The sequence below is a fragment of the Cricetulus griseus genome, chromosome 2 (genome assembly GCF_003668045.3).
Source record: "Cricetulus griseus strain 17A/GY chromosome 2, alternate assembly CriGri-PICRH-1.0, whole genome shotgun sequence".
NCBI classification, from domain to species: Eukaryota; Metazoa; Chordata; class Mammalia; order Rodentia; family Cricetidae; genus Cricetulus; species Cricetulus griseus.
In genome coordinates, this window is record NC_048595.1 from 287,119,134 (window position 1) to 287,142,413 (window position 23,280).

Genomic DNA, 23,280 nt, shown 5'->3' on the forward strand with positions numbered 1-23,280 from the left:
GCTTGAACTTGAGTTTGCTTGTAACAGGGAAAAATTCCCCTGGAGGCCTTCCAAAGGTCTTTTGTTGCTGTTACTGCTGTTTTTGTCTCACCATGGAGCCTAGGCTAGTCCTGAACTTGTGGCAATCTTTCTGCCTCTGCCTAACAAGTACGAGGATTACAGACCTGTACCCACCATGTCCACTACCCAGAGGTCTTGTTGTTGCTGTGTTTTAAACAGTTCTATTGGGCTATAACTTTTCTACCATAAACTGCACATGTATACAGTTCAGTGCATCTTAGCATTTATAGAGTGTATAACAAGCTCTGTAACCCCAGTTTAGAATAGCTGTTTTTCTCTAGTGCTAATCAAACCCAGGGCCTCCTGCAGGCTGGGCAGCTGTTCTACCATTGAGCCACACCCCCACCTCAAACTTGGAAATGACTCACCACTGCTGGGACACCCATGCCACTTGGCAATCACCCTCTTCCCAGCTCCAACCCAGACCATGGGAACCCTCAGCCTACCCAGTCTCTATAGGCTCAGATCTAGGAGTCAGGACTGAAGCTAAACAACTCTGCCTACCTGCATCCCCACCCTTATATCCCTGGCAGAGCTTACATTCCCTGGAACAGCTCCTTTTCTAGCCCAGGATGTTGGAAGGTACTTGAAACTTGTTCTCCTCTAGATTTGGGTTTCCTTTGAGCTCTGTGCAGACACACACAGGTCAAGTGAACACACTATATAGAGGAATTCGGGAGGCTCCATTATATTCATGCAAAACTTATCAGAACCCCAGAAATTGATCATGATAGCCTCATAACACTGGAAGGCCCTGAACTTTGTGTCACCCTTCAGCTCTATAGGGGATCCCTTCTCCTAAGCCTCTGAGAGAGAGAGAGAGAGGCTGTGCTCCAGGTCCTACTGGGGTTCCCGGTGATTGGGAAGTCTTCCTTGTCTGCCTGCCTGTCTCTCCAGGACATTCAGGGATCCTAAGGTACAAGTCTCACTTTTGTCCTGAGGTTCTCTCGTAGCTCCTGAGTGGGAGGCTTTTTCTGTCCCCTCTTTTTTGTCATCTCCAGCATCTTACTGTTCTTGTGAGGATCTTTTTTTCTGATTGCTCTTGGTATTCTGGTCTCCTTCATCTAAAACATGAGACTTAGCTTGTTGATCATCTCCCTGAGTGAATTAACTTTGGTCTCCAGTGCTGTAGACACAGCCTGTGTAGTCACGGTATGGCTATGCCTCAGATGGACACGGAGGGAGGGTGGGGCAGCTCTGTTACTCCTTTAGATTCCTAACACTTGTCCTTTGGCAAGGCCTCCGTGGTGTCTTCAAACACAGGTTTAAAGGGTGAGTCCTCATCAGTCTTATCTGGGATTTGCTAACTTTGGGGCCTAATGCCTGTATTTATTCTCTAAATACCATCCACCATCAAAGAGAGATGATGTCATCTTCAGAGACACGGGACAGCTCTACATGGTAGTATACATCTAATAGCAGCTATGAGGCAAAGATTAGTTCTGGTTGTCTTTCTCCCCTTCCCTACTTTTATTAAAAATAGTTTCTGTTCTCATGCAATATATCCTGATTACAATTTCCCCAGTCTTTCCATTTCCAGTTTTGCCCTTTCTTCGTGCTTAGGTAGGATGAAAAATGCCCAGATGTGCTGGGGAATGGTGTGTATTCTAAATTGCAATGCAGTGCCTTCTTGGGGGCTTCTGGTAGGGAATGTGAGCCCTGCAGGGGATGAGGAGAGGTGTTGGGAAAATCAAGGAAGGCTGGGGGATGGAGCTCATGGGCACGATGCCCTCAGCACTGACTGCAGGGTCTCTAGTCCACATGGCACCATGTGCATTTAATAATTTTGTCTGTCCCATGCCGGTAGCTGTTTAGCTTACAATAACCCCAGTAAGAATTTGACCCTTAAAACTCAAGCTCTTCCGGCAGAGCCTATGATGGGATGTGTTCATCATTTCATTTGTGTGGGAGAGAGTACTCCCTTTGCAGTGTCAGGATCTTCATTCCTGCGACTGGCACAGACACGTGTCTTCCACACGTGAGTCCGATCTTTGTTTTGAAGTTCACGTGATGGAACAGAGTGGAGGAAAGATGTAGATTATAGCATCCCATCCATGTCCACCTCTTCTCCCTCAAACACTGCTTCCTGTGTTCTTGGGAATGTGGTGGTACCAGTGCCTCTTTGTGTGCTTGTCCATCCCATCCCACTACTGGGAAACGAGATGGCTGATGGCACAGAAGGTCCTGGGGTGAATGAATGAAGGAAAAGTTCTTCAAGTTGAGAGGAACGATAGCCAAGGGCCAAATTAGCCCATGTTATGGGTGCCATGGGGTTGGTGAGCCCAACAGAAAACAGCTTCATGTTTGTCCCAATCACTGGAGCAGCCAAAGTTGCAAGGACATCTATCATGGGAATCTAGAGGATAAGCGATGAAGCTACAGAGACCTGGACATCCCACTTGGTAACAACCAGGTTTTTTGAAGAAATTCTTGTCTTTGCTAAGCCATAGTTTACTGTTCTATAAAGTGAGATTGAGAATACCTGCCCTCGTGGGGTTATAGAGAGGATTAAGAATCACACTACATACTAGAATTTAGCATAGTGTCTAGACCCCACAGTACTCAAAATGGTAGCTGTAGTTAATAATGATGGAAACTAGTACAAGCCAAGTTGGGAGAAGCGTGGCTCTGTGTACTTCAGCTGGTAAGAGGTCTCTCCCCTTCAGAAGGACTCAGATGTAGCCATGTAACACAAAGACCATGTCTTTGGCTGTTTTTCTGCTATGCTTCACACTGATAGGAAGTCAGAAGTCCTAGGCAAACTGATGGAACATTTTCTGTATACACTGGATATCTGGGGTCAGATGTAGCCCTTGCCTTCAAAGAGCAAGGGACAGGCACATGACAGGGTTACATGAATGGAGCTGTGGCAGAGGAAGGCTGAGATCTGAGCAGCAACTCTCGGGAGGTGCAGATGGCCCAGGTGGGTGGAAGAGAGACCACTTAGAGGTCTAGGAGTCCTTTTTGTCTGATTTGGCGATTAGAACCAGCGAGGCAACCCTGGCAGAGGAATGGCAGGTGCATTGTTGTAGCCCCTGAGGTTCATATCTAGGGAATGGCACTGGCTTGGTGTTTGGGATCCCACGTGTGAGTCGCTTTTGAGGTCTGGTGGTGAAGGGATGTTTCTGGAGTTTCTTGTCCCACCTGGTCCCACAGCTGCTTTGCTCCAAATAAACACACAGGTGCTATATTAATTATAAATCTGTTGGCTGATGGCTAGGGCTTCATATTGGCTAGCTCTGTCTTAATTATTAACCCATAAACTACTAATCTGTGTATTTCTACATGGCCTTATCTTACCAGAGAATGCCTGGTGCATCCTATCCTCCTGGTCTCTGCATGGCGTCTCTTTGTGGTCTCTCTGTGCCTGCCTATAACGATAACTCCACCAGCCGCCTGAGTTCCACCGCCAAGTTAGGGCCCCCAAATAACACACAGAGTCTTATATTATTTACAATGCTGCTGGCCAATGACTAGGATTTCTTATATGCTAGCTCTGTCTTAAGTATCAACCATAATCATTAATCTATATATTTTATAAAAACTTATCAAGGATGCCAGTGGAATGCATCCTCTATTCACGGGAATCACATGGTGACTCCCCTCCTTACTACATTTCCCAGAATCCTCCTCGACTCCTAGCCCCTATTGGTCAGCAGTGCTTTATTTATCAACCAATAATACAAAGGACTTCCCCCATCACCTGCTTTTCCTAGAATTCTTGTCTTCTAGTCCCACCTATCTTCCCGACTCTATTGGCCAAACTGTTTTATTCATCTACCAATAAGAGAAATGTATATACAGAAGGACATCCCCCATCAAAGGAAGCTGATTTGTACCATTTGTCTGCTACTGGCAGCATGGCCTCAGCACATCCAGCCTGGAAGAGCTGTGCCATGGTCCGCTGGTAAGCTAGTAGAGCTGTTGCCACGTGCTGGATGATGGTTGTAATGAGAGGTGGAGTGAAGCACAATTGCACAGAACTCTCATAAGTATCCCTGAGGTGACCCCAATGGGAGATGCTGAAATGAGACAGCTGCCAGCCTCTGGGTGGGAGCAGTGGGTACTGCAGAGCCTGGAGAAGCTAACCCTGACTACCAGGGCCCTGAGTGCAAGCTGAACCTCTGCTGTGACCCCAGAAGGTGTTCTTGTGACTTGGATTATAAACTCAGTTGTTCAAGCTGTGGGATTAAATTGACAGTTTTAGGGCTCAGGCAAAGATCATCGGTCCTTTAGCCAGAAGGGAGAGGCTGAGGTGGAGGAAAAGAGGGGGAAACTAAAAAAAGCAACACCAGGCTAACGGAGATTTGTTTTCTGCAGCTCCTTCCCAAGCCTGCCAGCACACTACATCAGAAGTAGGTAATAACAGAAAAAGACCATGTCGTGCAGTGTTAGAGTGGGTCAGGGGTGGAGGAAAGAATAGCCGATGGCAGAGACAGGACTCAGGATTCAAAGAATACAGACTAATGGCCCTCATCCTCTTCCATTCCTACCCAAAGCTCTTGCCACTTTAGAAGACGGAGGGCTTTGACATGAAGCCATGATGCCCACAAGTCCCAGAGCTCCCCGCAGCTTTGAACTGTGGGTTCAGCCCCAAGCTGCTCTTTCCCTGGTGTAACCAGAGCAAAAGGGGTTAGCAAGAGACAGGAAATGAGTCAAAACCCAGGCTGCCAAACCACAATGGTTATGCATCTAAGAATCAGCTGGAGACTTATGAAACACACATTCCTGACTCCACCCTCAGAAATATGGCCCAGTGGGTCTGAGCTGGACCTGCAACTTAGTGTTTCTAACTTGTCTCCAGGGGATTCAGGGACCACACTTTGAAACTTACTGGCTGAGACTGGGATCCTTTTCACCATCTCTTACCCTTGTTATTCCTATGGGGGTGGTGTCCTTGATTTCCTTGTGTCCCCAAGAGTGGGTTAGCACTGATGTCAGATTAGCCGTGGCGATAGGATCATGCATGATAGCTGTGCCCATCCTGTTCCACTCTGGGCTGGTCTGCGCCTTTTCGGCTCTGGCTCTCTACCTATGGCCCATCTCCCCTGAGGTGATAGAGGGAGTGCAAACAGAGAAGATCCTGATGTCACACTGTGGAGCTGCTGGTCCCAGTGCAGTCCTCCACTATATTAACCCAAGTTGTGCAGAGTTGCTAGAACCTTTCACCATTTTGGGGTCTTAATGCAGTGAGCATAGCTGGATGAGAATCACCTAGGTTGGTGATTTTCCTCACTTTGTTCCTGACTGGGTACTTGGTGACATGTTGACTCAGCACTCGGTAACTAAGCAATATATGGCTTACATGTTTATAGCAGAGAGTTCTTAAGCCTGGGCGTGGACAATGTGGTGGAGTACTCTGTGCCCGCAGATGTCACTTAACAGAAGGGGCTTCAGGCTGGGGCACAGGGAGCTTGTCACAGTGGCTTTTTAGGAAGAACAGAAATGGGAGAATTTTGCTGGCATGGTCCATGCTATATTTAGGGACGCTGCCTCTGCAAAGTAAGCCTGGGGATGCCAATCCTTGCAAGGTTGGGAGTATTGTTAGCAGAGTCGAGAGTGCCTGGCCTGCCTTAGCGGGCAGTGAGCCAAAGAGATGGCCAACCAGGTGCCACATGCAGCCTGGCTATAAAGTGAGAACGTCATCCATTGTCATCATCCTGTTCTGTCTTTCTGTAGGTTGGCTCCCATCATCTGAGACTACACAGAGGCCTAGAGGCCAATGCCCCTGCCTTTGAAAGGTAAGAACATCGGGTACCATCCAAGACCTCCCGCCCTCCATTCAGGGCAAGGGGCAGGACAGTAGAAAGGGGAGCCCCAGTCCTGGATCAAATCTTCCTCTTACATTGGGTCCTTTATCCAAGAAGAGAGTTTGTAAAATGGGATTTTTGCCTGCTCTCAAGTCTCCTTGAGAATGAATTCATCAGTGAGTGGCACTTAGTAATTATTTTATCTTGTTAGTTTCTTCTTAGAATGAAGATTCACCAACTACTCTCGATTAATAAGGGATAATCTGAATTGTATCAGCACTATTTCTGGTTAAAAGTAACATATTAAGTTTTTAAAAGTATAGAAAGTAATAAGGTAAAAGAATATGCAAACTTCCAAGTCCCTCTCAGATTTTACCCATTATCAGTTATTTAAGTAACCTAGAATTAAAGCTTTGGTATATACACTTCATTTCAAAAGAAAAAGATAATTGGACCATAGCATACTGTTTTCTAGCCTGCTTAGGGAAAACATTGCTAGCCTGAGCTATTTATAATCTGTACTTGAATAGTCAATAGCTTCTTTAAAAGATTTTGGTTTCAATCTAAGTACTAATTTTCAAAAATTCTCAAAAGTAACTTTGAGTACTTCATTCATTCCTCCTGAAGCTTCATTGGGTTTTGCATTTGCTTATATACTTTCTGTAATCTATGTAACACTGATGGTATGTGCATACCTGTGGAGGGCTTTTTGTGTAATCTAGTCTTTTCCCAGAACAGACTCAGATGTTGTAAACATGACACACTCAGAGTCATTTTGATTGACATTGGTCCATGCTAAATGTTCCCAGGATGTAGTAAGTATAGACTGAAATTCTAACAGGGGTACACTATCCTGCTTAGCTTGCTCCTGACAGACCATGCCTTACACCAAAATGGTGTATCTCATCATGGCCATGAAAAATATCATCTCATTTTTAGACAAGAGGAAAGCAAAGAAGAATCATCTCCCAGGCGCTGAGCCCTGGCCTCTTTTCTTTCACCCCTCTTTAATTCTTGCAACTTCCCTGCTCAGGGAGGGTGAGCTAGATTTTGAAAATGAGAGAGCATGGGATCTCTTCCAGAGAGTCAGCTTCGGTGGCAGGAAAGGACAGCTAGAATTGTAGCCTTTCTCTTCCACTCTGGGAATTTGGAACCTGTTGAGAAGGGGAAACAGGGATCAGACAGGGAGACCAAGCCCGTATGGGCCTTATTTCTGAGAAGCTGCCTGGCAGGACGTGGCTTAGATACGTGGCTAGGGTGGTACTCGGGCCATCCAATGACAAGCACAGCCAGCAGCCTCAGTGGAGACAGAACATATGTGTCCAACCTCAGGCAGAGACACACCTTCTCTGGGAAATCCCTAAGAGCAGAGCCTCTGCATCCATCTCTTCTTGTCCCTTCCTTGGGTGGCCAAGTTCCTCATGGTAGTGGAACTAGTGGCCTTGGGGTCAACTAGTCAGTGGACAAGCTTAAATGAAACTACCCACTCCTAAATCTTTCTCTATGACATGATATCACTCAACAAAAGCAAGAGGATATTTTTTATCCTCAGGCTAAAAATAGTTCTTTATGAACTTAAAAATAACATATTTATAAAAATGAATGTCAGAAAATAAATTGTAGAAACTTGGAAAAGAGAGAAAAATGTTGAAAGAAGAAAAAACAAATTTAACATTTCACCCACTTGAAATATCACTGTATATTTCCACTCTTTCTTTTCTATATTTACATGTAAAATTTTTCTATATTTACATAGAAAAATTATTAAGGTGCTTTGGCTAAGCATGGTGGCTCATGCCTGTTATCCCAGCATTTGAGAAGTGGAGGCTGGGAAACCAGGTGCTCAAGTCCATCCTTGGCTATGTAGTGAATTTGAGACCAGCCTGGGCTATATTAAATCCAAGGAAAAAATAGTTACTTTTAGCAAACTTGTGATAAAGATTAAGAACTGGTGCCTCTGTAATGTTTGAAGGTGAAAGGTGGACTGCACGGTTTGTGATACCATCACATTTGGGATTCACAGTGAAACGCAGCACCTGCGAGGCAGTTGGCCTCTGAGGTAGAGGTTCATCCCCCAGTGCTTCTAATTGGGAAGAGAGAGGAGGGGGCACCAAGGGAAAGAAGCAGCTCTGGGTTAACTTTGGAGATGGGAGTATTGACACCCTCATGGCTATTCATAAAAGACGAGGCACAGGGAGTTCTAGGTAGTACCCTATAGAAGGGCCAGAAAGTCTCACATGCTAGACATGATTCCTGCCCAAGACTTCCTTCCAATCAAGCTGCCTGGGATGACTTACGCCCGTGAGTTTCAGATGAGTAGTGATGGTAGCCAAGAGGAAGGGTTTTTCTCCCCTATATACTTGGGATGAAGGGACATGGCTGGTCCTGAATCTCCAATGCTGAGATGGAGGTGCAGGCTGCCTGGCTTTGGGTGCCATGGAGTCACTGCCAACTCTGATACCTTTGCAGGCACATGGTACTTCTGAAGGAGCAATATGGGAAACAGGTGGTCGTGAACCTGCTGGGAAGCAGAGGTGGTGAGGAGGTACTCAACAGGGCCTTCAAGGTAATGCTCACCCTCCTTCACAGCCAGGGTTGGGGTAGGAAGGGGGCAGCGGTTGGGCCCACTTACATGGTGGGGACTGAGGCAGCCCTGCTCATGTCAGTACTTGGGTCAGCACATGCCTCATGAAGGCTTTTATAGCCCAGCACTAGCCCAAGCAATAGATGACTTGGGCTCTATTTTTTTAAGGCTTATTTATTTATTGTATATACAGTGTTCTGTCTGTCTGTATGCTTGTGGGCCAGAAGAGGGGGCCAGATCTCATCACAGATGGTTGTGAGCCAACATGTGGTTCCTGGGAATTGAACTCAAGACCTCTGGAAGAGCAGGCAGTGCCCTTAACCGCTAAGCAATCTCTCCAGCCCCAACTTGGGCTTTTAATATTTTGTTTACTTTCTATGAGATGAGGAATAAGAGAATATGTTCAATCTAAGCAGAGCTGTTTCCCTGAGCTCCACATAGGCAAATAGGCCTCCCATGCTTCCCTGAGGAGCTGCTCTCCAGGCCAGAACAAAAGGGCAGCCTAGAAGTGGCCTGGCACCTCCAAGGCCCCCACCTGCCAGCACCCACGGCATTTGTGCTGAGTTGAGCCTCTTGGTTCAAAGAAGACCCCGTGTGGCTTCCTTCTGCCTGTGTGGCCTTCAAGTTACATGGTCATGCTTGGGCTGCCAGGGGAGGGATTGTGCCAGACTCCTTTTGATTCCTGGGTGCTCAGTTTAGAGCAGAGTGGATCTCGACAGGGTGAGGAAGGAGGCAGAGCTGGTGACAACACTCAGGTCTCTCAGCCACAGAACCCATGAGCCTGTGGCCTTCAATTGAAGATTTGGTGAACTGAGGCAGCCTCCAACATGCCAAGACTCCACAGCCTCTGCTTAGAGGGAAAAGGCTCTCTGGTTGTTTGAAGTTCTCCCTTATGGAGACATCCTCCTAAGGTCACCTTGGTAGATATGTGACCTTTGTGGCTTCCACTGCCCCTAACCCCAGGCTGGGGGAAGCCAAATCCATGTGGCTTAGAAAAGCTACATGCGTGGAGCAGGAGCTCGCTGGCTGCCAGTTTTCTTTGGCCAGACTTGCTTTTCCTGTTTAGCCTGTTGCTATGAGCAACAAGCTCAAGAAATATCTCCTCCCACTTCTCTTGGCAGCTATGCTGACTGCTTATTTTAAGGAAGGTGAGGAGAAAGGGGCAATAAAGAAAATTAATCTCAGTATCTCTCTCTAACAACAACAACATCAAAAAAAAAAAAAAACTAACCCAAATCCTTCATGCTTGAAGCCCCTCCCCCAGCTGGTGGCAATGCCCTAGCACTGAAGTGAAGAGAAGGTCTCCTTTATACCCAGAGGACAGAGATGTCCCAGGAGTTAAGGATGACTCCTGAGCAGGTAGAACTAACACTCTTAGAGACAGGCCATGACTCTCATTCATGAACATCCTTTACCAGAGAGAAGCCAGTGCCTAGCAGGCAGCCTGAGCCCCACTGGTTGTCATTCCACGGCTGGGCAAGGCCACTAAATTCTTTGTTTAGTTACAGAGGCTTCTTTTCCCCCACAAGACTTTCATGGAGGGGCAGAACATGTTTATTTGCATTCTGGTTGGCTGGAGCGATCCAGTTATTTGTTCTCAGAACCTCTGGCTAAGCAGATGTTGGGTTAATACAGTGAGGTCCAGAGATGGGTGGCTGAGGAAGGCAGGTAGCCTGTCTCATGCTCCGGGGAGTTTTTGTGAGCAGGCTGGGGACATTTGACAGGCCAAGGAAGCTGTGTGGGGAAAGGAGGCCTCACTTCTGTGTGGTGTGTCCTGATTCATCCATAGCCCTGGTATGTGTCTCGCTGTTGTCCCCCCCCCTCCCCCCCACTTTACCCTGGTCTGCCATTCTCGCTGTGTCCCCGCTCCGGTACTCTGGGTCATGTAGGGCAACATCTCCTCCATCTTAGACTTCACCACTCTACACATCCTGCTGGAGACTCAACTATTGCTGAGCCCACTCTCCTAGGGCTGGTGCCTGTCTGAATGGGATGGTTACCAGGGCAACAGGAGCTAGATTATGAGCTGCATGGCTTGCCACATGTCGCTGTTCCTGAGGGCTGGGCACTTGGGGCACCTGAAGAACAGCTCTAACCTTCCCTCACCTGTGCCCTCTGAGCCCCAGGAAGAGTGGAATGTCCCCCAGAGAGACACCCCTGCTGTGGGCTCTTTTGCCCAAGGGGGACCTTCTGCTCTTACAAAGGCAAGATGCTTTTTGTGTCTTCTGTGCCCTCCAGCTCTCCACTCCACCCCACCCCACTCCAGGCTTTTGTCTTGTCTTTCCCTTTCAAGGTCAGGGCCAATCTACCAGCAGTTGTATTCAGTCTCGTGGGTGACAGTTGGTGGCCAAAGCACCCAAGGAGGAAAAACCACAGGCACCACCTTGCCTTTCTTCCCAGTCTTTTCTGTCAGTATGCCCACACCCTCCCCTTTCCCTTTTCAGAAGTTGCTCTGGGCTTCTTGCCACGCAGGCGACACGCCTATGATAAATTTCGACTTCCATCAGTTTGCCAAAGGCGGGAAGCTAGAGAAATTGGAGAACCTGCTGAGGCCCCAGTTAAAGCTGCACTGGGATGACTTTGGCGTGTTTGCGAAGGGAGAGAATGTAAGTCCACGGTGAGTCTCATGGGGCCTCAGACTCCTGCTGGGGAGGAGTCGCTGTGGAGGCTGTGGGTGCCTTGGGACATGTACCAAAACAGAAATCATTTCCCTCCCTGGCTGCCTGGCTGCACTGTGGTGTTCTGAAACATAAGCTCTGTGACATTGGCTTCTGAGGTCCTGATCATCCCCACTCCCTCCTCTGTAGTCAGAGACATGCTTCTGGATTTAGTGAGAAAGATGGTTAATGCCTGGTCTTCTGGAAAAAGACATGTCAGAACATAAAGTACTGTGTTACAACATTGAGCTCCAAGCTGGCAATGTAGCTCAGTTAGTAGAGTGCCGGGCTAGCATGCATGAAGTCCTGGGTTCAGTCCCCAGCATTAAGCAGAACTAAGTATGGTGGTATACACCTGTCATTCCAGCACTTGGGAAGTAGACATAGAAGGATTAGAAGTTTAAGGTCATGCATGTACACTGAGTTCTAGGCTATCCTGGGCTACCTGAGACTCTGTCTCAGAAACAAAAGCAATAAACCACAAACCCAACCAACCAAACGAACCCTCCCTGCCTCCCACTGCCACCCCGAGCTCAGATGACATGACTTAGCCACACTGAGACAGGACCTTTGAGGGGAGCAGATGCAAAGCCATAGTGCCACATCATTGGGCTGCGAGGTACCCTATTCTGAGTGGAGTGTGAAGGAAGTCCAGCTTCCACAACCACAGTCTGTCATCAGGAAACCTCAGGTTTATGAATTCACTTCCTCACTAAAACTCCCTGGCAACCCAGAGTCTCCTCACCGCATACATGTTTGCCGTCACTCATAGACAGATACAGCACAGTGAAAACTCCCCCCTCCCCCAGTGAATTGAACAAGGCCATGCTCTGCCACCATGTCTCGGTTCTTCCTGTAAAAAGTACCTTTTCACTATTTAACTGATTGCTGTGATTTTGTGCTTCATTTGGGTGATGTCCCTGTTTAACCTCAATGCCAAGGTGCTGCCTAGCATTCCAGACACGAGACAGCAAGGCTGTTCCCTGTGTAGGAAATGCACTGGGTACCTTGTTTAAGACAAGAACTGCAATGCAAGTTAGCAGAGGGTCGCATTAGTGAAATAAGCAGTATGCCGTGCCACTTGACTTGCAGGGGTGTCGCTGCCTGATGAACCCATTTTATGTCAAACCCCCATAAGATTGAAAAACAAAAGGTTGAGTTGCACCATCCCAAGGTTGTCTGCCTGTGTATATTTACCAGTGTGTATTTCTGAACAAAAACATGCAAAGCAAGGTCATTATTGACCAGCTGATGCAGTGTCAGAGACACAGGTCTTAGCTTCTCCCAGGAAGAGATGCTTCAGTGCTTGCTAAAGTGCTATAGAATGCCATTTTGTAGATAACAAGAACCAGCTGTACTTACAATGACCTGGCACGTGGGCTGCTTGAGAGTGTGCTCTCGGGTCTGCCTGTCCTTTCTGCAAGTCAGGGTCTATTGGGATGTTGCTCTGGACTGCTGCTGAGCCGATGGGGAAGAGGCAGGGGGCTCTCTTGTGGAGTAGGTTCCCTTGGGAACAGACAGACCCAGGCCATGTACTGTAGCTATTGGTCTTCCAAACACACCTCATGATCCTACCGTGTCTCCTGGCCCTAAGTTTTCAGAAAGGCACTCTGCGGATGAATTGTCTCGACTGTCTGGACAGAACCAACACTGTACAGTGCTTCATTGCTCTTGAGGTGAGTCCTTGGGCCATCTGTGTCATCCTGGCAGTCAGTGGGGCAAGGGTGGCTTTACTGGGTTGACTGTCTAGTTATAGATCAGGAGGGGGAACATTTAGAGAGGTTTCCTTGGTGGCTTCCTGCTTGTCCCACCGTATGCCTTCCCATCATAGATGTACTTATTTATATGCCTGCTGAGATGTGTCCCAGATATTGTGGGCCAAAGGCTCCAGGTGCCCTTAAGCAGATATTCTGGGGCTGAAGAGATGGCTCAGAGGTTAAGAGCACTGGCTGTTCTTCCAGAGGTCCTGAGTTCAATTCCCAGCAACCACATGGTAGCTTACAACCATCCATAATGAGATCTATCTTCTGGCCTGCAAGAAGACATGCAGGTAGAACACTGTATATGTAATAAATAAATAAATCTTTAAAATTCTATATAGAGATAGTCTTGAATATCCCCCAGAGCCAAGGCAGTGTGAGACTGGCTGAGTTACTGACTCCGAGTGTCACTGTGGCTCTAACTGCTTGGCCAACTGCCTACAGCTCCATCTGTGCCACCTATTGTCTCCCCCACTGCCTCCCGACAGTAATGTTGGTTGATCTGGCATTGGGCAGTCAAAGAGGGGCTGGAAAGATGGTCTAAGGAAAGTTGGGGGAGTCAGGCTTGGGGACAGTCTGGTGAATAAAGTACTCACTTGGAGGCCTCAGTAGGTTTTCTAGGCATCCAGTGATAACCATGGTTGGTTTCTCTCCTAGGTCCTTCATCTGCAGCTTGAGAGCCTGGGGCTAAATTCAAAGCCCATCATTGACCGCTTTGTGGAGTCCTTCAAAGCCATGTGGTCTCTGAATGGGCATGGGCTGAGCAAGGTGTTCACAGGGAGCAGGGCCCTGGAAGGAAAGGCCAAGGTAGGGGGCACCAGGGGTGGTGGGAGACCAAGGAGGGGGGGTGGTCAGGGGTGTTGAGAGGCCAAGGTGGGGGAGGTCAGGGGTGTTGAGAGGCCAAGGTGGGGGAGGTTAGGGGTGGTGGGAGGCCAAGGTAGAGGCAGGTTGAGGGGACAGGAGGAAGGTCCCTTAGTAGGTCCCTCTCACCGAGCATTGTGCCATGCAGGTGGGGAAGCTGAAGGATGGGGCCCGATCCATGTCTCGCACCATCCAGTCTAACTTCTTTGATGGTGTGAAGCAAGAGGCCATTAAGCTACTGCTGGTTGGAGATGTCTACAACGAAGAGTCCACAGACAAAGGAAGGATGCTACTTGACAATACGGCTCTTCTGGGTAATGCATGCCCACCCTTGCATGGGGAAGGCTATGAGGAGGCAAGGGTGACAGTGCATGAGGCTAATGGCCCCACCACACCCAGCCACGTGATCTGAGGTGGAGTTTCTGGTCTGTTCTGTATTCTGATTTGATTCAGTTGACCTAAGCAGCCTGACGTCCCTATACCATTGTCTCTTGGTGTCCAGAAAGCACTGATTCTAGGTTCCTGTCTTAGGGTTTTTATTGCTGTGAAGAGACACCATGACCACGGCAACTCTTACAAAGGAAAACGTTTAATTAAGAGGAGACTTACAGTTTCAGAGGTTTAGTCCATTATCATCATGGCAGCCTGCAGGCAGGCAACAGGAAGTAGACTGACTCACCAGGCATGGTTTGAGCATATATGAGACCAAAGCCCACCTCAACAGTGACACACTTCCTCCAACAAAACCACACCTACTCCAACAAGGCCGCACCTCCCAAATAGTGTCACTCCCTTTGGGGGCCATTTTCTTTCAAACCACTACAGTTCCCATGGGATAAACTTCACAGATGTTCAAGTCCCCCTGAGAAACAAAGGAAAGAGAGCATTGTTAAGCCCTGGGGTTAGGGATGTATCCAATCTCATAAGGCTGTCAGGCTTCTTTGGGGCTAGTTTTGCCCTGTTTTGTCATGGTGGCAGTGGAGCTTAGGGCTCAAACCTAGAGCCTAGCATATGAAAAGTGCTGGGCCATGGATCTGGACACCCCAGCCTCCTTTTACTTTTTGTGTTGAGCACCAAGCTGCCCACTCTGTCCTTGAACTCACAATAGCCAAGGAATACCTTGAATGTTTGATCCCTCTGCCTAAGACTCCCAAGTATGTGACTGCAAACTCTGTCATTAGTCCTGGTTTCTGTAGGGAATTTTCCATGAAGTCTTATTCCTTAGAGGCTGTGAACTTATGCTTAATGGAAAGTGGAAGGGTGGAATCAGCTGTTTAAAAAGAATGACAATGTTTTAGAAAAATAAATGAACCCCAATGTTAAAGTAGTTTTATATAGACCTTTCACTTTTCATTGTTCCATAGTTGGGGAACACTTAACTTTCCAAGGTGACACTGTATATCTGCTCTGGAGTTAATTTCCAGCTCAGGAAAATTGAAGCCAACTCCAGGTGCCATCGTGAGCTCATTTAGTGGCGAACAGAGGATATAAATGGCTGATTTTAGGGGGTTTCCTAGATATGTTTATTTTGTTTTCTGTATATGAATGTTTTGCATGCATGTACATATATGTGCACTATGTGCATATCTGATGACCTTGGAGCCACAAGAAGGAGCTGTATCCCCTGGAACTGAAGTCATAGATGGTTTGAGTCACCATGAGGGTGCTGGGAATCAAACCCTAGGTCCTCTGTAAGAGCAACAAGTGCTCTAAACCCCCTAGCTATCTCTCGAGCCCCGGAAGTTGCTAGCTTTTAAAACTGTGGATAAATTTTGGGTCTCTAAGTAGAGAGATGGATGCAATGCCTTAGGTTTGAGGTCAGATAAACAAGAATCTTGCTGGATGGGGAAGGCAAAAAATGCAAAAAAGCAGATTTGGGTTGATAAGGTGCTCTATCATCCATCCATCCCATATAGACGTGAATGCTTATGTGTTTTTACTATACCATCATGTGACACATTACTTACTTGGTTTATTGCAGTTTGACCTCACTTTTATTCCTGTGCCTTGTTCTGTAGATCATGGGCTGCAGGGTCAGTGCTAGGCTTTTCCACTGAGTACCGTGTCACTGGGTGCCCCATGCCTCTCTAACTATAGCTGGAAGGTATATTTCCAGTCCCATGCTTTCATGCTTTATCACAGATAGGAAAGCAGAGTGGTTAGGGTGGGTATTAGCCTTCTGTTTTTTACCTATGGACCATGTTCAGCTCTGTTGTTCACAGCTCATGAATGGATTCTCTGACAGGCCACCCCTTGGACAGCATTAGAGGGTCCCTACAGAGTCTGGGCTGCAGATCACGTGCCTTTTATGCTTCCTAACAGTGACACCCAGGATCCTGAAGGCCATGACAGAACGCCAGTCAGAATTCACAAATTTCAAGAGGGTCCAAATTGCTGTGGGGACCTGGAATGTCAATGGAGGGAAGCAATTCCGTAGCAATCTCCTGGGAACAGCCGAGCTCACAGACTGGCTTCTGGATGCCCCCCAGCTCTCAGGAGCAGCGGACTGGCAGGGTGAGAACAGCAACTTGGGAAAGGCCAAGTACAGTTCCCTATAGCCTGCCATGCCCGGCAGCTTGACTTTGCCCACATTGCCTTGTGAAATTTAGTATCGGTATTTGCATTTTCATTTATCAACGTGTTAAAAAGCACCATGGGTCTCACCTAGAATGTTGACTGGAAGTATTATGTTACCTTCAAGATGCCTTTTCTTTTCCAAGTACATGGAGGAGTTTCCAGGGAGTGGTTTGCCTTTCTCTAAATGGGCAGAGATTTTGTGGTCCGAGGTTAAGTGACAGGATAGTGGTCATCTGTAGGTGCTGCCATCAGGAGCTGACTAGAGCAAGGCTTGCAGAGGATCTTGGGCATTGCTTCAGTCCTGTCTTTCTCCAAGCCTATGCCAGCACAGACAGTCCCACTCTGGAACTCTGGAATCCTAAATGCTAGAGCAGCTGGAACTTGTCAGTACTGCTGTGACATCACATGGGCGTGGAGACAGTGTCACAGGGGAGGGTCTTCCACTCCTGATCTATGATGAGTCACAGTCAAAGCTTGGCCGACTGGAAATGTATAAAACTACGTGTTTGGGGTGTGTGTGTGTGTAAAGATGTACATGGCAGAAGGGATTTTGAGAGTCCATCCCTTGTGAAGGGATGCTCTCTTGGCCTGGACACATGGGGAAGGGCCTAGACCTGGCCCAGGATGATGTAGTAGACTTTGGGGAGCCCCTTTTGAGGGCCTTACCCTGCCTGGGGAGTGGAGGGGGGATGGCTAGAGGCAGGTAGGATGTTGGGGGGAGGGGTGGGAGAGGGAAAAGGGATTGACATGTGAAGCAAGCTTGTTCCTAATTTGAACTAAAAAAAATAAAATAAAATGTACATGGCACAGATTAATTCCTTGTGTAGAATTGGGTGGCATCCCCAAGATATCTCATTACACTTGTACAGATATTCCTAAATCCAGAATCTGAAACTCCTCTATCCCAAGCATTTAGGTAAGGGTTACTTAGCCTGTAGGAGTGTTCGTTCAGAGGCCTGACTGCTTCCTGCATTTCAAAATAAGGAACAGGTTCACTCCTGGGTGATGAGTAGTGACTCATATTTTAATAAAAGCATTTTCTCTTGTCACATAGCCATGTGACCCTCATCTCAGGGCAGGTATGGGGGGGGATACAGTTCAGGGTCACTGAGTCATTGGTGGTTAGTGTTGGCATTGCTAAAGTACCTAGAAGTCCTCTGAATGACATCAGAGGCAGCCCACTACTACCAAGGATATTCACCCCCCATCACTGAGGAGAGTTCCCTAATGCCATGGTGGCCCTCTTCTTCTGCCTATACAATAGGCTGGTGGTTAAGGCACACTGATGCCTGTTTGGCAGCGTTGTTACTGAGGAAGATGGCGGTGGGCTCACTGGAAACCCACCAGGTTCAGAATAAAGGGTGTGTTGACTTACTATTGCCCACTAACTCAGAGAGAGGAAAGCAGGTGTTTCATTTAAAGAGAGAAGCAGATTTATGCTTTCAGCCCATTCAGCTAAGGTGCCAAATACCATGTGGCCAACAGAGGACATGGAAAGCTAGCTGGATTTTTGCTGGAGAGGCCTCTTCCTCCCTGGCAGGAGCCATCTCATTCCTTCATTTGGAACACTGTCTGGTGTTGATGGCTCAGGTCCATACGTGTCTGAAGAAGTGTCTGGGAGATCCTCCATTAAATGGCTGTAGGGAGTCTATGAAGCACTGGCCTCCTTTGTAGCAAGGGGTGGCAGCTCCAGACTCACTGTGCTCTACGGCTCACAGGCATCTATGACACTTTCCATCAGTGGTCTTGGACAGTGTCTCCTGTGACCACAAGCAGCCATGCCAGATCAACCTGAAAAATACTTGGGAGCCACAAAATATACATGAAATAATGTTGTTCCTAAGTTCCTGGTCACTTAGGATCTGGCTGGAGAGACTTGTCACCGGGAAGGTGAGAGAATGCTCTTTAGAGGGACCAGACTGAATCAAATATTTTAATCATGGTACCCAATTTAAATGCTGCATTACCTGGTGACACGGCCATTGCTTGCTGTCCCTTTGTAGAGGAAGAGCCAGAGGTTCTTACTGTTCCAGGCTGAATACAGGGTAGGGCAGAGGTTGCATGGGCAATGAGCACAGGAGGGGAATGAGGGCAGGCTCCAGTGGCTGGTCCCTTGTGAGTGACAAGGTTCAGTGGGTTTCAGCAATGAACAGATGTGGGCAGGAAGAGTGAAAAGGACTTCATGACACAAGATCTGGCTGTTGTGATTTCTTTGACCTCTTGTTCTCCAGGTGATGGCAGCCCCGCTGATATATTTGCTGTGGGATTTGAAGAGATGGTGGAGCTGAGTGCAGGGAATATTGTCAATGCTAGGTAAGGGGCTGGGCATGGAGAGCAGGGTGTCCCTGGACCAGATGCCTTGCCAGGATCCAGGGCTCCAAGCATCCCTAGAGCCAGCCTGTTTCTGGGCCAGCTGCCCATGGCCTTGGCTGTCTGGGTCCTTCTGGCTACATTGCCTGCACACACTGGCTGATGCAGTGCTCTGGCCCTCTTCCTGCTGGTTAAACAAACAGAAGGAGGCACTGGTGTGTGTCTTCTGTGAAGTGTTACAGCCTGGGCATTGTGTTGTGGTTGAGTCAGAGAGAGGGAGAGGAAGAGAGAGTATGGTGTGTGTGTGTGTGTGTGTGTGTGTGTGTGTGTGTGTGTGTAGGATAGTGCCTGGGGAAAAACGAGGGGTGAGAGCCCTGTGGTGGGTGTTGAGATGCCCTCCTCTTAACACCAGGCAGAAAGGGGAGACCCCAAACCACTGAATCAGTACTTGATATAAAGTCAACCAGACATTCACCACCATAAGTGACCCAGTCTTACATAAAGGAACTCTTTAATTTTTAAGATTACACGTATTTATTATGTGTGTGTCTATATACACACCAGTGCCCCACAGTGCAGTATGAAGGTCAGAGGACAACTTTCAGGAACTGGTTTTCTCTTTCCACTTGGGTCTTGGAGCTTGAACTCAGGTTGTCAGGTTTGGCGGCAAGTTTCTTTACCCACTGGGCCATCTCATCATCCCTTAAGGAACTCTTAAAATAAAATAAAGCAGGCTTGTGGGAGGTCTTAGCAGATCTTTATTGTGCTTGAGTGTCAGGGGTCTGGGGAGCCACTGTGATGTGTAAGATACAATCAAAGCTAGGCCTGGTGTCACAAACCTGTCACACCAGCTACTCAGGAGGCTGAGGTAGAAGGATTGTGAATGTCAAGGGGTACCTAGGCTATAGATTTAAGTTCAAGGCCAGTCTGGGCAAGTTTAATGAGTTACTGTCTCAAAAAGTGACAAGAGGGTTGAGGATGCTCAGGAGTAGTTTCCTGACCTAGCATGCAGGATGCTGTAGGTTCAAACCTCACTACCACCAAAACGTCAAAAATAATGGACAACAGCAAAAATAGGGCAGAAAACATGTAGGCGTCAGTGGGAAGGATTGATGGCTGACACTCATTCGGGGGTACAGGCTTCATGAAATCAACCTGTAGAAAAGACAGATGGAGGGCCGTGGGGTGGACAGTGGTAGATGGGTGCTCCCTACTAGCAGGCTGAGACATCTTTGACTTCCTTGCCTTTTCAGCACCACTAACAGGAAGATGTGGGGTGAGCAGCTTCAGAAAGCCATCTCCCGCTCTCATAGGTACATCCTCTTGACTTCCGCGCAGCTGGTGGGCGTCTGTCTTTATATCTTTGTACGTCCATACCATGTCCCATTCATCAGGTAAGAACACTGAATTTATAAGCATCTGGGGAATGGGAGCTTGTGAGTCTGTGTTTTGTTCTGTGACTTCCTCCTGATGCCCCCCCACTCCTCCCAACACCAGCAGGAAACAAGACCTACCCTTTATTCTCAATACACAGAGCCAAGCTCCTGAGGGAAAATGGGCTTGAATTGAATATTGTCTGGCCACTGAAAGCTACCACGGGAAAATCCTAACTCAGGAAACCAGCCTGAGGAGGAGTCAGGACTGACATCAAGCAAGCTCAGGCAGCGCAAGGAGCAGGTGTCACATTCACATTTCCCAGACAGGAAATGCTCTGAGCAAGGGCTGAGTGGACTGCTCGGAAACTTTGAGTTCACCTCTTCTAGAATTCTAGGTAGAATTCATTTTGCCTCATTATTGCCTCCCCAAGGTGACGGCTTTGTAAGTGTAACAGTTAGCCTTGGGAAATAGGTGTCTTTTAGGAGAAGGCATGTGTAGGTGAGATCCTAGAGGAGTTTGCCTTTTTCTTGCTTTCTCCTTGTCTCCTGTTGCTACACAGTCAAGCTGGTGGCATCAGCTTGCTAATTGCTAATGAGTGGCCTGAGACCTGGCCAAGCACCTCTATATAGAGAGGGCTGCTAGAATGCCCTGTGGTGGCCCTTAGGCTCTGCATTCATAATTTTCTATTACCTTAAAAACCCACTTAGACCCTGCCCCTGCCATTGTGTTATTAGCACAGGTTGGCCATGCCCCAAGTGGAAGTTCGGGTAAAGGTTAATGATAAGTCCTGGTGATCCCAACCTGCCTGAGGTCTTCTCACCTTGTCTCAGTTTCCTGTCCCTCTGCCTCATGCCTGTTTGACTCAACCCTTGGGCAGGTTATCACCCCCACCTTGTCTCCCCTGTGGCGGTATAGCAGCAGTCTCCAGCTGTGGCCTGCTCACAGAAACATTGTGTAGCCAACAGTCTGGTCCAGGGGCTCTGCACAAGGGTGTGCATCCCCAGTGCATTTGGAGAAGGGCATTATGGGACTGATTCCCAGGTCAGCTGAAGGCCTGTTTCCTTAATTGTCCATTGTCACTTCATAGGGTATGCACTTTCATGAGAACTGAGGGGTATGGGAGGCACAACAGTGAAAAAGAGACACCATGACCATGACAACTCTCATAAAGGAAACATTTCACTGGGGTAGCTGGCTTATAGTTTCATCGTAATCACGAAGGGGAGCATGGCAGAAGCATGCAGGCAGATGTACTGGGGCTGAGAGCGCTACATCTTGCAGGCAACAGGAAGTTGACTGTCACACTGAGGGAAGCTTGAGAAAGAGACCTCAAAGCCCACCCCCACAGTGACACACTTCCTCCAATAAAGCCACACCTCCTAACAGTGCCACTCCTCTTGGTGGCCATTTTCTTTCAAACCACCACACCCCTGTTGCTTCTGCTGGGGAGAGAACTGGGGCAGACACAGAAATGATGTTTCTGCGGCGTCACAGGATACTGATGGAGGACCTGACAGAGATGCATCCCACCCAGGCAGTGCTTGGCGGCGAGGAGGACCATGGACTTGACCGCAGTCACTTCAGTAACCAAGCTTTCAGCTACAGGCTCTTCTGTGGTCGAATAGGTTTATATTCTCCCACAGCCAACAAGGCATGCCATCTTTTTGTTACAGGGACGTGGCCATCGACACCGTGAAGACTGGCATGGGGGGAAAGGCGGGGAATAAGGGCGCCGTGGGCATCCGCTTCCAGTTCCACAGCACCAGCTTCTGTTTCATCTGCAGCCACCTGACGGCTGGGCAGTCGCAGGTGAAGGAGAGGAACGAAGACTACCGGGAGATCACGCACAAGCTCTCCTTCCCCGCGGTGAGCGAGCCACGTGGGTTGGCTGTGCACTGGGCCTGCCTGCTCACTTCTGCCACGAGTGGCTTTCTGGGCTGCTGACAGGAGCCCCACCCTCAACACCTTGACAATCTTCACCATGGGGGAGGGAGATGTGCCCAGTCCCTCAGTGTTCTGTCACTTCCTACCTCAACTTCCTGGGTAACCTAGCTTTCCTTGGGTGTACTTTAGGGTGTTTCAATTCAGATTGTGGAAGGAAATGAGCGTGGTCATGTGAAGAACATTTGAATTCAAGCAGTATGATTTCCTTTTCATGGAGGCGGTAGTGCAGATTTTATCTCCTTCTGATGCGTACACACCCATACCTCTGCTGCTGTTCAGCCAGGAACTCCCATTTCCAAACTGGCAAATCCTGACTGCAAAGCCATAGAGGTCTCCAGTAGTGCATGCCACACTGCCCTCTAGTGACAACCTAGAGATTTCCTTGCTCAAGCCAATGGGCTTTATTTTCAAATTTAGATTTTAGTCTTCTCCTTCCCATAGAAAGATGATGTCCCAACACCTCAGTCTGATGTGTGAGCCTCGCCGGCTAGACACAAAAGTATGGGTCAGATGTCCTTGCCATAGATCCCTCCAGCTTCCTGCAGCCTGGTTGGACCTGGAATTCTCCTATTGGACCCAGCAGTCCCCTATGAGAATAGAGCTTTAAGAATGGCATTTCCAGCCAGGCGGTGGTGGCGCATACCTTTAGTCCCAGCACTCGGGAGGCAGAGGCAGGCAGATCTGAGTTTGAAACCAGCCTGGTCTCCAAGAGCTAGTTACAAGACAACCTCCAAAGCCCAGAGAAACCCTGTCTCAAAAAAACAAAAAACAAAACAAAACAAACAAACAAAAAAGAATGGCATTCCCAAGGATTCTCTGCACAGCAAAAGTTCATCTGTTTTCAATTATAAGTTGAAATTATCCAAATATCCAAATCCTCACTGTTGTTTTTATTTCTCCAGTTAAAGAACAAATACATTAGGAAAATCTCGATTTGTATGTAGTCTACTCTTTCTTACTTGAAAACAGGAACTTTGAAACACAGTGTACTTGGGATACATTCCACTAATTGAAATTTTTACTATATGATCCCTTTTCTTCTGTAGAAAGAAAAGTTGCATGGACTTATAAATTAGTTCTCTGTACTGGTTGTGTGGACTACAATAGCCACTGACCACGGGTAGCTATTTAAATTAATTTAAAATAACTGCATTGGTGCCTTAGTCAGTGTTCTGTTGCTGTGAAGTGACACTGTGACCTCAAAAGTCTTTTAAAAGACAGTGTTTAATTGGGGCTGGCTTACAGTTTCAGAGGTTTAGTCTACTAACTGTGTGGCAGGGAGGTAGGTAGACGTGGTGCTGGAAAGGTATCTGAGAGTTCCACACTCCAGACCCACAGGCAGCAGAAAGAGAGTGACACTGGACCTGCCATGGGCTTTTGAAAGCTGAAAGCCCATCCCC

At 47.9% G+C, this 23,280-nt stretch overlaps 1 protein-coding gene across 1 annotated transcript in view; it reads left to right on the forward strand.

Annotated features, from left to right (window-relative positions):
• The window catches only part of Synj2 (synaptojanin 2), a 99,186-nt gene that overhangs the window by 58,709 nt on the left and 17,197 nt on the right, over positions 1–23,280 (forward strand). The window contains 10 exon segments of the mRNA XM_027401066.2: positions 5,740–5,801; positions 8,280–8,376; positions 10,839–11,011; positions 12,646–12,727; positions 13,469–13,618; positions 13,821–13,986; positions 15,995–16,186; positions 18,481–18,562; positions 19,813–19,953; positions 21,610–21,802. Coding sequence (XP_027256867.1) covers positions 5,740–5,801; positions 8,280–8,376; positions 10,839–11,011; positions 12,646–12,727; positions 13,469–13,618; positions 13,821–13,986; positions 15,995–16,186; positions 18,481–18,562; positions 19,813–19,953; positions 21,610–21,802 — 1,338 coding nt within the window.